The sequence below is a fragment of the Daucus carota genome, chromosome 2, assembly GCF_001625215.2.
Source record: "Daucus carota subsp. sativus chromosome 2, DH1 v3.0, whole genome shotgun sequence".
NCBI classification, from domain to species: Eukaryota; Viridiplantae; Streptophyta; class Magnoliopsida; order Apiales; family Apiaceae; genus Daucus; species Daucus carota.
In genome coordinates this window covers 18,771,718-18,786,852 of record NC_030382.2, presented here as the reverse complement: position 1 = coordinate 18,786,852, position 15,135 = coordinate 18,771,718, and the positions used below count along the sequence as shown (strand labels likewise).

At 33.5% G+C, this 15,135-nt stretch overlaps 1 protein-coding gene across 1 annotated transcript; it reads left to right on the top strand.

Annotated features, from left to right (window-relative positions):
* The first annotated feature begins 6,946 nt into the window (after positions 1-6,946).
* LOC108207138 (protein FAR1-RELATED SEQUENCE 5-like) lies at positions 6,947-11,016 on the top strand. The gene is made up of 4 exons (XM_017377598.2): positions 6,947-7,842; positions 8,610-8,886; positions 8,984-9,494; positions 10,553-11,016. The coding sequence occupies exons 1-4, from the start codon at positions 6,947-6,949 to the stop codon at positions 11,014-11,016; spliced, it is 2,148 nt and encodes a 715-aa protein (XP_017233087.2).
* The last annotated feature ends 4,119 nt before the right edge of the window (positions 11,017-15,135 follow it).

Genomic DNA, 15,135 nt, shown 5'->3' with positions numbered 1-15,135 from the left:
ACGGCCATTGCGGCCATGATAGGATAATGACATGCACGACTTTTCCAAAATTCTAGTATATCTAATTGCTCACCTACGAAATCAGTCATTTTATACTTTGCCAATTCACTACTTGAACTTATAGTTTTAGATTTTTTTGCGTGAAATAGCTAATTGAAGTGCAATTTCTCTACTACTACCGGTTTCAACAGGAATATCACGTGGCTTTGCTCCATATAGTGTATCATAATGATCATAAAATCCATTTAGTGTTTCATTAAACTTTCGAATACTTGCATTTGTAAATTCACTACTAATCCCTAAATTATTATTAATACACTCTAAAAGACTTTCAACTCCATCTACACCAGTTCTGGGATTTAAAGCCGCTACACAACAAAACATTTGTGGCATTTCTTCGAAATATTTTAAGAACTTCGATCGCATATGATATATAACAGGTTGCCAAGTATCTTTAGCATGCCAGATTTTTAATGTTTCTGAAATCAAGATTTTTAAACATGGACTGTTGTCAAGGATTGTAGGAGTGAGTTTACAAGTATGCCCTTACTCATCCTATACAAGTTTTAGACTAGTACGTTTAGTAGCCATTTTTCATGACCGTTTTGGGTATTTACAGAAATATCTTGGAAAATTTAGGGTATACTCAATAGTTTAGAAGGGCGAATGTTTAAATTTATGATTAAGTTAATTTTTACATTTACTTTGGTCATACCGTGACTCTCTTTTAAATACCCGGTCTGATATTTGATCAAATATTCAAAAATATTTAGTTTCAAAAATAAAATATTCAAAATTTCTGTTTTCATAAATAACCAAGTTTAAAAGATTTTTTGCAAAACTATTGTCATTATTTAAAATAAATTGTTAAATTTTTTTCCAAAATACGGTGGTTGCATATGCAACCATATCTGCAACTACTAGTAACTATATTTGCAAACAGAAATTCAATTTTGGAAAAAATTTAAAATATTATATTTGTTTGCATAATAAGTTGAAACCAGTTGCAAAGACAGAAAAGTACCCCTGCCAGGTGAATTCTAATATCACAACAGCACCTCCACGTCTGCTCCCCAATGATTATTGTGTATCTCATCCCGTCGTCAACCAACATAATCTTACTCAAGGTATTCGGAATCAAAATATTTTCGCGATAAACACCTATCTTTACATATATGATGAACCTAACATCTCTCTTCTTCTTCACTCTTGCTGCATAGTTTATAGCTGCTTGAACTGAACTAAACTTTCGGAACTTGTCTTTGGCCACCATATCGTTTGCAATCGACGACCATGATCTCCTTTGCAGTCCGGTCTTTACTAGTAAACCATGTCGGAGAGTCAAGTAACGGCTTTTCAGTGATTTCTTCTTATCGGAGCTCCGATCTCGAGAAGGTTTGGCTCGCGACGGCGACAGACCGGATCTGACACTTGGAATCATCGGGAAATGAAAAGAGCGTGAGAGAGAGTGAAGTGAGTGAGGTGGAGAGAAAAGTAATAAAGAAATGAATAGGTGAATGCAGTATCTTGGCAATTTAATTGATTATATGTCATAAATGATAGTATATTTGCAAGATTTTAGAAAACTGTAGTATATTTACAAATAAGATCCAAAAGTTAGTATATTTGGTAAATTCCCAATAAAAAATTACATTTTGAAATAGACCATGTTAGGTCCAGAAACGATTGTAGGGGGGTTGAATACAATCGTCACAAAATAATCGCGACGGAATAATCTGATTCGTGTTTAACTTGATAATCAGATTTTAATTAATTAATATAATAATGTGTAAGTTGCTATATAATTAATAAGGTTCAGTTTTAATGTCCACTGGTTCGTAGAATAAATTCGACATGAAGTATTCTAGCTTAGTGGTTAAATCAACCGAGTGATCAAAGTACAGAAAAACTGTGGATATAACAATAGCAAGTTACAAACAACTTGAAAGCTTTTACAATGCTTGAACAAGAAACAAATGAAGAAGTGAAGGCCTATTTATAGGCGAACACTTTGAACTAGCATGACAAAGAGGCTATGACAACCACAAGAGGTGCCATGACAATTCTAAACAAAGCTATGACAATTCTAAGACAAGGTATGACAATTACAAGGAAATGAATGACAATAAACACCATTGTCATGCTAAAACAAGCAAGGTATGACATACGCAACAATTGTCATACCTTCTGAGTTCGGTATGACAATTACAGAACTTGTCTTCCAAGTTAGTTCGGCATGACAATTACATATTGTCATAGAAGCATTCAGTAGGCATGACAATTGATTGTCATGCCAATTAATATTCGGTATGACAATCTATTGTCATGTTGCGTGTAGCTGCAAACAAGAGCTCAGTATGACAATCAAAAAGATTGTCATTGTTATTTTACACTAACTATTAGAAAGATTGTAGAAAGGGGGTTGAATACAATCTTTTACAAATTAAAAGATTCAAGAACAAGAACACTTAAAACAATAAATCAGAAAAACACCAAGTATTAAAAATACGGGTGGATTGAATGATCCACCCGTGAGATTTTATATAGAAGAATCTGTGGATTGATTACAATTCTCACAGCTGCAGGTTCATCACTTGAACAGTTTCTAACTCTCAGATTTTCTCTCAAGTATTCGAATGAGTTCAAATGATGCTACTATCTTGGTTATATACCCCAAGTTTTACAAGGCTTTTTAACTAGAATACAATTGTGCACTCTAATCTAAACCATGCTACACATCTTTGTCTTATGCAAGCTTCCTGTGGTGTCTTTGTCTTTGACCATCATCTTGATTTGATCCAGATTGCATTGCATGAGATAAGAATGTTTCTGGTTCTTCTTTATTGTCCTAATCAGGCTTCTATGTGCATTTTGGTGTAATTCGATCCATGTGACTTGTCAGAATTAAGCTCTAGTCACTTTCAACTGCTATTTGCTTCATCAGTTGAAAGTGGCTTCATCGGTTGAATGAATTACAGACTTCATCAGTTGAGTCCTGTTCCAGTCTCATCAGTTGAATACTTTAGCTTCATCAGTTGAACACTTTGTCTTCATCAGTTGAATGCTTGGTTTTCATCAGTTGAAACATAGTGCAGTCTTCATCAGTTGAATTGTTACAACTCATCAGTTGAATTGTTACAACTCATCAGTTGAATATCCATCACTTACACAAAATTACATGGCATTGGATATTTACAATTAGCCATCCTATTCTATCCATTCGTTGATAATTCTCAAGGATAAGAAATATAACAATTACCACTGAATTTTGATAAAGATTCTAAATAGAACATCCTACAGAGTGTTTGTGTTATCATCAAAATCATTGATTCCTAATAGTCATGCCGAGTTCTAATAACATATTACAATTTATTTTTGAATTAATAATAGTTTAATAATTATCCACTTAATTATATTAATTATATAAATTCATAAATTGAATTAATTCGAAGGTGAATCAATTTAATAAATAAATTATACAACCAATATAATTATTTTGAGAAGTGAAGTAATTAATCGAATAATTATTTTAATCCTTTTTCTTCAGCAGTAGAGTCTTCTGACTTTCTTAAACGATATAGATCTTTGTCTTGATTGAACGACCACCTATGGTTGATGCAGAATATTTAATTTGAGTAGCTAACACACAAATGTACTGTCTGGTTCGTCTGTATCTAACTGAATCAAATATTCTTTATCAATTAAACAATTGAGATGTGGCTTGTTCGATGAGTCTTTGTCTTCAGAGTTCTTCTTCATAAGTAAAATCAATATGGAATCTTCTGAATAAATAAAGTATGAAAACTTTATACCTTCTGAACTTCTGGACGTTCTACAAAAGATTATTTGTACACTGAGGCTTGAACATATTAATGAACTTCTGTCAATGGTGTGCAACAGCATCTTGAAATTCTTCAGACATATATGATTTCAATAAATCATTTGACGTTCTTCGTACGGATTCTTTCAACAATACTTGCTATTTACTTGTCCTTCTTATCTGAGTTGAGTTGACACCTCTTTAAATACAAATAGGCTGAACATATGCCTTTCAATCTCCTCCTATTTGTTTGTTAACATAACATGCAAATTTTCCAAAGGATAACTAAACTAATAGATAAGACAAAGGATTAAACATTGAAAAGTAAATAGCAAAAGTTTCTGGTTTTAAATTAAACATGAACCAGGATTCAATCTATTACATTAGATTACAAATGGATGTTCTTTCAGGACATATACTACAAAGCTCTAGTGAATCCAAAGATCAACTTCTTCTTCTTCAACATTTGAGCAGTGAAGTATAGGAGTTGATGGTTCTTGTCTGGATGGCTGTTCAAATGTAGTGGTTACACCATTTTGCTTTCTTTCTCTTTCCAGAGCCAGTTGGTGTAGTACTTCCATTTCCACAGGGTCTTCACGGAAGTCTGATGGCTGAGATTTCTTCACCTTGTTTATTTTTCGAAAGAATTGAAAGATGTCCTTTCTGGTGCAATATTCAATGATCACATCATTAGTATCAGACTTAGCTTTGGAAGCGAAGCCCTTGGTTCTTAGAAGAGTGGAAACTAGAATCAGCTGCTTGGTCGGATACTTGGCAAGTGCTTCTTCATTCAAATACAATATACCAAAAATACCTTTGTTGATGAACTTCACACAGTACGGATGCTTGACAACTGAGGACTGTTAAAATCAGCACAATCCATCAATTTGTCAAGAAGGAGTTCGTTCAAGTTTGAGCAGCGCTTGACCTTGTTACGAAGCACCCAGAGCTCAGTTACAGATAATGATTTGAGAAAATCAACTGAGAGTCTGTATGTTCCGTTTCTCTTTGTATGCACAATCAGCTCCAACTCTTCCAACATATTATTAACTGCCACAGTTACATAATCCAATTCATAAGCAAAGGCATGCATAAAAATATCCTCATCAGGGTTTATTTCTCTTAGATCATAGATTAGAGAAAGAAACTTCCTATCTTCGAAAGGCTCCCTTTGAGGTCCATTGAAGATCCTCTTTGCAATGTTCCAGCTCTTTCCGACTTTCCTTTTGATATCAAGATTTTTCTGCTTGCAGGCAACATCATAGATTTTCTGTTTTTCAATCTTGATTTGTTCTTCAGTGATCAGCCGGTCCTCCAGAAGCTTTTGAAAATCTCAAAGCTTACGCTTTCTAGCTTCATTTTCCTCCTTAAACTTTCTCACCCTCTCCTCATGTTCCTGGTCAACAGGTTCTTCTTCCTGAAACAAATAGCTCTCCTCGAATTTGCCTTCTTCCTATGCTTGACAGTAAGTGGCATCAAAGACGTCATCATTATCCATGTCTTTAGGATAATCATCGTAATTGTCAGACTGATGTAACGGTTCTTTGCCTTTTGACTTTTCAGAATCTTTGTCAGGAGCAGACTCAGAAGTATTTCCTTTTTTGCTTTGTTTCGAGCTACAGATGTGTATATATATATACATATATATACATACATACATACATACATATATATATATATACATATATATATATATATATATATATATATATATATATTTGTAAGGTCTACATACTCGTAAATAAATTGTATCGAAATACAATAAACCGCAACTGAGATTTTCTTCTTTCAAGAAAGTTCATCATCTAACCGAAAGTCATGCAAGCATAACTCCGGACGTTTAGACGATAAAGCTTAAATGAATGAGAAAAGAATACCCATAAAGGAAATCCACGAATAGCTCACTTCCAAAATATCCTGAAAAAAGAAACAAACAAAACAAAACATAAATCAATATATAAGAAGTATATATATATATATATATATATATATATATATATATAGGTTTTTGCTCAAATACAAACTAATTTATTGTACAAACTACAAGCTAAATCATAGCCATTCATTTATTTTATCCTTCAATTAATCCTGTCCGTTGCTTAATTGAATATAAAAAACAGGTTTTTTACACATTAATTGTTTCAGTTGCTGCGCGGTCTCTCTCTCATGACTTTCTCTCTCTAATGCTACGCGTTCTCTCTCTTTCATGGCGCTAAGCTTCATCTCTCGCGCTAAGCTCTCTCGCGCAAAATTCACATCTGGTTCGAGCGAGTTTTTTGAAGATTAAGCTTGTGATATCTTGTAATCTTCTTCTCTTTGTTTATCTCTGTTTATTTCTCTCTATATATCTCTTTTTGTCATCATGTTCCGAGGATGTATATATGATGAATTGTTGCAATTGTTCTGGAGCTGTGTTTTACTTGATTTTTCTTCTGTATCGAACTATGTAAATTTTTCATTATTTTGGATGCTGATGTTTAATTGCTTAACAATTTTTTTTACCTTTGTTAATTTGTTAAGCTTTCAGGTTTTTTTTAAGTTTTACCGTGTTTAGACGATGATTACTTCAGACTTAGTGAAGATTAGTCACAATCAAGGTAAATATTAGTTGATTACCTTGATTTATAGTGAGGTAGTTATTGTAATTATTGCAAATGTTTGTGATTATCGATGTTAGTTTATTGTGATTATTGTTGTTTGATTCAGTCTTGATGTTAGTTTCTTGTAGAGTTGGCATTTGTATAAGGTAGTCTTTTTGAGAGAAACATTTATTTTTCATTGAAAGTGTATATCTGTCGTGAGGCAAATGTTACTTGAGCAAAATTAAGGTGATTCTGGCCTATTGTGACTAATAGGAGTGGTAGCTCCAGAGTAAATATATATCAATCTTGCTAGTGGTTGCTCTTGAGTAAAATATATAAAATCGAGAGCTTTGTGGTATCACAAGGGGGATAGACTTGGAGGATACGATTATTGTTAATACTTAATACATAATATAACTTTAAGAGCATGATTAAAAGTGAGTTTATTGTTATGATTAGTGATAACTATTATAATTATATGTGATTATGTGATAAATAATTAGTTTTGGTTGTGATTATCTATTGTCATTACTGATTATTTATCATGTGTAATAGGTTCAAGTTATGGGGTTCATCTATTGTTAATCGTGGAGTTGATGATGTGACTTCTGTTGGTAGTTCTATTTTATCTTCAAACTACAATGAAGAATCTGGTACAAGTCATTCTATTTCATCTGCTGGTCAAAAGACGTATATTCCTTTGAATGTTCCCGACGTTTTGAAGCCAACTATAAATCAATGCTTTCAGAGTTTGGACCAAGGTTTCATATTTTACAAGGAGTATGGTCGTTTAGGTGGTTTTGATGTGAGGAAGGGAATTGAAAAGAGGGATGAATCTGGTATAGTTAGTATTAAACATTATACATGCAGTAAAGAAGGGTGTAATGATTTTCGTAGTACTTTGGATAGTAATTTGAGTAAAGTTAAGCGAAGGCGGATTGCTTCTACTAGGTGTTGTTGCAAAGCAAAGATAGTTTTGAAGCTTAATAAGGATAGAGAATATTTTGTGTTTAAGTTTGATGAGGTGCATAATCACCCCTTGGTTGATGAATCTGGAAGGCAATTTTTGCGATCTAGTCGTGAAATGACTATAAGTTCGAGGAATTTTGTGTTTGATGCTGCAAAAGTTAACATTGGCTGTAGTAAAGCTTACGGTTTGATGAAAGAAATGGTTGGTGGGTATTCTAATGTTGGAGTTACATTGAGAGATTTTAGGAACTTTAATCGGGACTTGAAATGTTACGTTGGAGAAGGAGATGGGCAAATGTTAATTGAAAAGTTTAAAGTGTTGCAGGAGTGCTCGAGTTCTTTCTATTATGCGTATGAGCTTGATGAGACAGGGCATTTGACGAAGCTTTTTTGGGCTGATGCAATTTGTCGGAGGAATTTCGAAGTGTATGGGGATGCTGTTTCATTTGATGCAACATTCGATACAAATAAGTAAGTCAAATTTTGTTGATTAATTATAATGATTTAGAGTGTTTTTTGGTCAGATTTTATTTGATTTGAATCCAATGCCTATAGTATGTTTACATAACAAACCCTGCACTTTAATGTTTAGTTTCAAATTCAATGCACTTCTGGGCTTCTTGACATGATAATTGTAATTCTGGATATAATTGAAAAACCTTTGAACTTAAGAGACAAATTCCCACCATTTCATAATTGACGAACGTTTCTCAAAGTTTTCCGATCCTAGGGGACATAATATGTACTGAAATATATACAATTAAATTGCACATTCTATTCTTCAGACTGGTTTGGATACATGTTGCTGTGAGTAAGATACACAATTCCTTCCGTGTTTGTTAAAGATTAGAAATGAATTATTTTATCTTATGTGAAAAAGTGGTACCAGTTCTCGTATGTCTTTGTTTAGTGCAATACTAATTTTATGCAGTTATCTTTAGATAGTTGCTGTTTAAGTATTATTTGATTTAAATATACTATAGGTATTGGATTTGATTTAATTTTGAGTAGATGCTGTTTTTTTATCACATCTTTACTATTGCTCTGGTTCAGTTTCCATACTAGATTATGACCATATAGTTGTAATTAGTATATAGTATATGGTAGATTACAGTATAGTTTTGTTATTAGTGTAGTTGTTTTTAGTGATTATAACATATAAATTTTATGATTATACTATATACTATATCAATTGTAGATGTTGATTTATGTGTACTTATAGTGTTTCATTTTGGCAGGTATAATATGATATTTGCCCCGTTTACTGGGGTTGATAAACACGAAAAATGTGTAACTTTTGCTGCTTGCCTTTTGGCAAAGGAAGACGTTACTCATTATAAATGGGTTTTTGATCAATTTTCTACATGTATGAAACGTCATCCTGTTGTTATCATCATTGATCAGTGTCCAGCAATGAAAATTGCAGTTTCTTCGTCACTTTCTTCAAAAAATGGTTTCGTTGCTACTAAACACCGCTTGTGCATGTGGCATATAATGCAGAAATTTCCTATAAAGGTTTAGTAGTTTAGTCTTATTTTATTTTTTAACATATGTAATTGTATATAAATATGATATTTGATGTATTTTTGACGAGGCTTTAAATTTTTTGTAGCTTCGTAACCGGTTATGTAAAGAGACTGACTTCATGGAGAAAATGAAAAAGTATATCTGGTCAAATCATTTAGATATTGCTGAGTTTGAACAAGGATGGCAGGCTGTTATGAAGGAGTTCAGTTTGGAAAATAACAAGTGGTTGAGTGACATGTATGATATCAGATCTTCATGGATTCCTGCTTTTTTTAGAGATGAGCCTATGTTAGGTTTAATGAGGACCACGTCTAGGTCAGAAAGCGAGAATTTTTTCTTTGCTCAGTTTCATAAACAAGTTGATTCATTATGTGAGTTTTGGTTGCGTTTTCAAAGTGCAATTCAAAGACAACGAAATGAGACGGAGAGGCTTGATGAAGAGTCAAAATCGAGCTTTCCCAATACATTGTCTACATGGTTTATTGAAGATGATGCGGCTGATTTGTTTACTCGGACAGTTTTTTATAAAGTCCAAGAGGAGATTTTGGCAGCATGTTTGGATATGCAAATCAAATGGATGAGTGAAGAGGTGGATGGTATTACTAATTTTGAAATCAAGGATGTAAAAGTGAAAGAAAAGATCTTCAAGGTATGTTGTTTTTACATTTCCCGCTAGTCAATTTTCCTGGTAAATATTGATCTTTTATATCATATGAACACTATTATATTATGTAAAGGACTGCTGATATTTGATAAAATCCTTACTACTTTGAATACTCACAGTGGACACTGTGGCCATGATTTTATAGATAGAACTGAAGCCAAATAAAACTTAAGCATAGACAGGCAGCAAAAAACAGGGTTATATAACACAAACAAATCCGTCTAATCCTTAGCAAGAGTGTGATGCATTTATATTAATTCGCTTTTTTCTGCAGTTGTATGCATCACAATATTTCCCCTGAAATTAGCAAGAATATGTTTTTATGGTATGCTTCAGTGGAAGTTGTTGATAAGACTATACGCATGGTTTTAGGAGAAAGGGTTTATATGCACGTATAACATACTTATGTGTTGATACTCCCTTTTACTCTGATACCATTTGTTGGTTTTTAAGAGAGACTCTATAATAATAAATCCTGATTAACAATTGTGATATTGAAGAACTCTCTTTAGCAGTTCAGCTTAACGATATGGCTAAATTTGAAGCGTCATAAGTCTAACCAGCATAGATAGAGCTCATTTTGCTGTTTGATGGAAGTGATGTTGAAGCAACAGTTCAGTTTTACTTTTAGCATTATAGTAGTTGTGTCATAACTTCTTTGGTGGTACTTTTGTCCAATATTTCTTTCTGGTGTGGCGATAAGCTAGATAGAAGTAAAACTTGGACTCGATGTTGACTTTGGGAAGTCTTCGGCAGTAGAACTTGACATGTCCAATATATTAATTCTTTTTTAGTAGTTGGCTGCCTCGTGTAATTCTTTTGATGCTGAAGACCAATGACAGAGGATAAACCCCTCTGTCAGAGGGTCATGCATTATGTACATATTTTGTTTAGGGAGTTTATATATTAGTGATTTAATTATTTTAGTTATATTCAGTAGAATTTAGTCATAATTCTCATAACTATGTATGCGTTTATGTTATATTTCAGGTATTGGTTATAAAGATCATGTTGTTTGTTCTTGCAAGAAGTTTGTGATGTGTGGTATAGTTTGCAGGCATAGTTTATGTGGTATGAAGCATATTGGAGTAACAAGATTTCCTAAAAGTCTTATTGTAAACCGATGGTCAAAAATTGCTGATTGTGGAAGCTCGTGTGATATGATATCTGCTGATTATTTTAAGATGGAGAAGGTTTCATTAAAATTGATGAACATTTGGTTTGATTTTCGTCAAATTCTTAACAAAGCTGGAGTGCAGATGGAAGTCCTTGAATTTGTGCACCAAACTGTGAAGGACTTAAGCACCAAAGTTGGCAGTAGTTTGGATGGTGCTTCTTTTTCAAAAAAGGATCACATGGCTGCTTTGATTGGTGAACAGCCTCAAGGAGAACTTACTGTGCTTGTTCCAAATATTTCTAAAACAAAGGAAATAATTTTAAATCAGGGAGGTTGATTAGCGAGAGGGAGAAAGCAATTACAAAAGCGAATAAAAGAATACGAAGGTGTAAAGAATGCTTAGCTACAACTCATGATTCACGTACTTGCCCAAAGAAGGAGTTACAAAAGTGAACATTGTTTTAGGTTTTACTATAATATTTTTCATTGTTTTCCAGATGAAATTTAATATGTACATGAGATGTGGTGTTATTGTTATATTGTTATAATCTGTTAATGCATATTATGCTGTTATTTTATTTTATTGGTTATCTATAAGTGATCACAATTAGTAATCACTAAAGGCAGAAGCACTAATCACTTATATTTAAACAGATGATCACTTATATTTAAACAGATGATTATTGTTAAGTTTGCACAATGAATTATTAATAATATGTTTGCTACTTATCAATTATGTTTTGTTTGTCATACATAGGTTTGTAATTATTCACAGTTGTAATTAATTCGAGAATTCGGAACAAGAAATATTTTGTTTTTTTCCACCTTAAGGGTTTAGTGTTTTGTTTTTGGGTTTTAGAAAAATCCACGTACGCTTTACAGTAACCGTTAGCATTTAGGGTTTAGGTTTGGGTTACAGAATGATTAATTCGTACTGTATATTGAATTGGCCGACGGTTAGGGTTTATGATTGAGGGTGTAGGGCCGGTAGGCCCTACTCCCTCGAGCCTAAACCCTAATTAAGCGAGGCTGAAGAGCCGAAGGCCCTGAAGCCGAGACGTCGGCGGAATAAATAAATTTACAACCGTTAGCATTTAGGGTTTAGGTTTGGGTTGCAGAATGATTAATTCGTACTGTATATTGAATTGGCCGACGGTTAGGGTTTAGGATTGAGGGTGTAGGGCCGGTAGGCCCTACTCCCTCGAGCCTAAACCCTAATCAAGCGAGGCTGAAGGGCCGAAGGCCCTGTAGCCGAGACGTCGGCGGAATAAATAAATTTACAACCGTTAGCATTTAGGGTTTAGGTTTGGGTTGCAGAATGATTAATTCATACTGTATATTGAATTGGCCGACGGTTAGGGTTTAGGATTGAGGGTGTAGGGCCGGTAGGCCCTACTCCCTCGAGCCTAAACCCTAATTAAGCGACGCTAAAGGGCCGAAGGCCCTGAAACCGACACGTTGGTGGAATAAATAAATTTACAACTGTTAGCATTTAGGGTTTAGATTTGGGTTGCAGAATGATTAATTCGTACTGTATATTAAATTCGGAACAAGAAATATTTTAATTTTTTTAACATTAAGCGTATGTTTCCTTTTTGGGTTTTAGATAAATCCACGTACGTTTTATAGTAACCAACCACTCGTTACTATGCGAGGCTTTAGGGCCGGGAGGCTAGGAAGCTACGAATTCGGAACAAGAAATATTTTGGCTTTTTTAACATTAATGGTTTAGTGTTTTCTTTTTGGGTTTTAGAAAAATCCACATACGCTTTACAATAACCGACCACTCGTTAGCGTTTACTGTAAAATTTTAATATTAAAAATACAAAATATTGTCACGTAAATTTATAGTAGTCAAATTTTTTTAGTGTTTTAATATGTTCATTTTTGTGTTCGAACATGACACTATTTCTAGTGTAAAATGGTAGACAATTTCAAATACACTAATAACATATATTAGTTCACTGGTTTTATAAATTTTAACACTTAGGCACTGATGAATAGTAATAACAACAATAACAATAACAGTTTTTAAAGGATAATCACTAATCACAATTTTATAGAATACCAATCACTAATAGTTGTAGCAGTAATCACAAATAGCAACAGTACCAATCACTAATATATTGTAGCAGTAATCACAAAATAACAGTATTCACAGAATTTGAACTAACAATCAAACCAACAATCAGTATTCACAGAATTTGAACTAAGTTTGTGATTTAAAAGATTTTAAGCAGAGTGTGCATTAGACATCTTTTGGTGGATCACTAACTTCATCAAATGGAGTAATCAAATTCTTGGCAAAGGTGACTTTTTTCTTGTTCTGAGACTTTGCTGCAATAGTACTTGTTCGCCTTTCTTCCTGAGAATGTTGTGATGAGTTGATGACCAGGTTGACAAGTTTTTTTGATGCAGCCTCAATGTAAAGCTCTTTGACTTGTCTCAGAATTTCTTTTTTCTTCTGATTTAGTTGAGAAGAAAGAATGGCATTGTTGTACTTGATTCTTGGTTTAATGAGCTGATGGTCTTGGCCATCCTTCATTTTTGAATTAAACCAATTAGAAATACAGAAAAGAAACAGTTTATAATGTTAAAGAAAGTTGAGATTTTTTTTACCTTTTCTGCGGTCACTCCAGTTGTCCATGATTTTAGATCTCCTTTTTAACTTTCCATGTGTCGCATGAGGAAAACTCCACAATCAATGGAGTTGTTCCTTGTCTGCCATGGCATATTTAGATATGTTGGCTTCATCTTTTTAACTTTCCCCGAAATACCAACATGACCCTTCTCGTGCAGATATTTCACAAAGTGAGAATGCTGTGAAATAATGTAAAAGCAAATGATCAGTGGACAAATTTATGTAATGTGAGCTATAAACTATTACAGGGGAAGGTACAAAGTAGATTACATAGGATTAATACATACCAGAATCTTTGGCTTTTGGCTATAGCATGTTTTCGGATCCATTTTTGATCTATCAATGTTATCTATGATTTCATATGTCTAATTCTTCAAGTGGTAGACAATCAAGTAGTAATGGTCAAATGCACAAATTGGAAAAAATGCCTATAAAGAAAGAAAAATATCAAAAATTATATATAACGTATGGAAAGTTAAAATTAAATTATAATCGAAATATTTACTGTCTTACCATGTCAATGAGATCCAGCTTTGTACGATTGCATTGGATCAACATACTATCAACATTTTCAGCAAACAATTTGTATGTTGTTCCAAGAGACTTTTTTTCATCCAATGTTGCATTCTTTGTACAAAAAATTTAGACACATATATAAGATAGGAAACTGAAAGACACATATAAATGCAAAAATATAGAGAAAAGACATAAATATAATTACGACACATCCAATTGTAAAGAAAAGCCGAAGTGGTGAATCATTTGACTTGAATTTCTCTGCATCATTAAGAACTATAGCCCATGTATCAACAAACATGGTTTCTATATGCTTCCCAATATTAAGTGACTGCATATCTTCTCTTATACAGAAGAAATCATTGCGTAGAAATATTTGCTCGCTGTACAAAATAGTAGTTTAAGTGTTAGTTTAAAACTATATATGTTGGGGCGGGGGGATGAAACTGAAGTTAGATAAAGAGAAACTTACATTGGATCCTTTATTTCAGTCATATAACGCCAAACTCCAAATTCTTGGTTTGTTATTTTTGAATGGATGTCAATCACCCTTTCAATGAAGGGAGATTTTCCAAATCGACTGATTTTCAGTGCTCTTGTACTCTTCTCCCTCAATGCTGGTTTGGGAGTAATCTGTGGAATATCTTCTTCATCATCTAGTCCAAGTGAAAAGGAAGGATATATGTCACCCACAGTGTCAGTCTCAAACAAATCCGTCTTCTGAGCATTAATCTTTGCTGAGTCTACAAAACTTAGAAGATCAAGCTGCTCAACATCTTCTATTGTCAGCTGGAAATCCTCTTCTTCATAACAATCTTGAAACTCTTCAGTATTTGTGTTTTCTTCAGGGGGAGAAGAGTCTGTGCTTTCTTGAGCCGGACGAGAGAATGTGGTTTGCGCAGGGGGAAGAGTGTTTGTGGTTTGTTTAGGGGGATGAGTGTTTGTTGTTTGTTCTGGGGGACGAGTGTTTGTGGTTTGTTCAGGGGGACCAGTGTATGTGGTTTGTTCAGTTCCTAGTTCATGAAAAACAGTAAAGACAGTGTTTTTGATATCAAAGAGTTGTTCGTTTGTTGGGTCTTTTGCCAACGCTAGGTTTAGCTCAGTGTCAAACATCAATTTAGTGTCAATGAGCTCATTAGCCATTGACCTAAGACTCTCTACAACGTCCTGTTGAACCATTATAGATTTAAAACATAATCAGTAAAGTAGTTTTTAAAAAAAAACTAAACTACTACAAGACTAGAAGAATTTGAGTAAAATAGTAAAATAATGCATGTTTTTCTTAATTACTATTAAAAG

Excerpts from the sequence above, each read along its gene's own strand:
- LOC108207138 (XM_017377598.2), top strand. The coding sequence starts at position 6,947 with ATGTGTAATAGGTTCAAGTTATGGGGTTCATCTATTGTTAATCGTGGA. Across the intron at positions 8,887-8,983 it reads TGCAGAAATTTCCTATAAAG|CTTCGTAACCGGTTATGTAA; the intron begins GTTTAGTAGTTT and ends AATTTTTTGTAG. Across the intron at positions 9,495-10,552 it reads GATGAGTGAAGAGGTGGATG|GTATTGGTTATAAAGATCAT; the intron begins GTATTACTAATT and ends GTTATATTTCAG.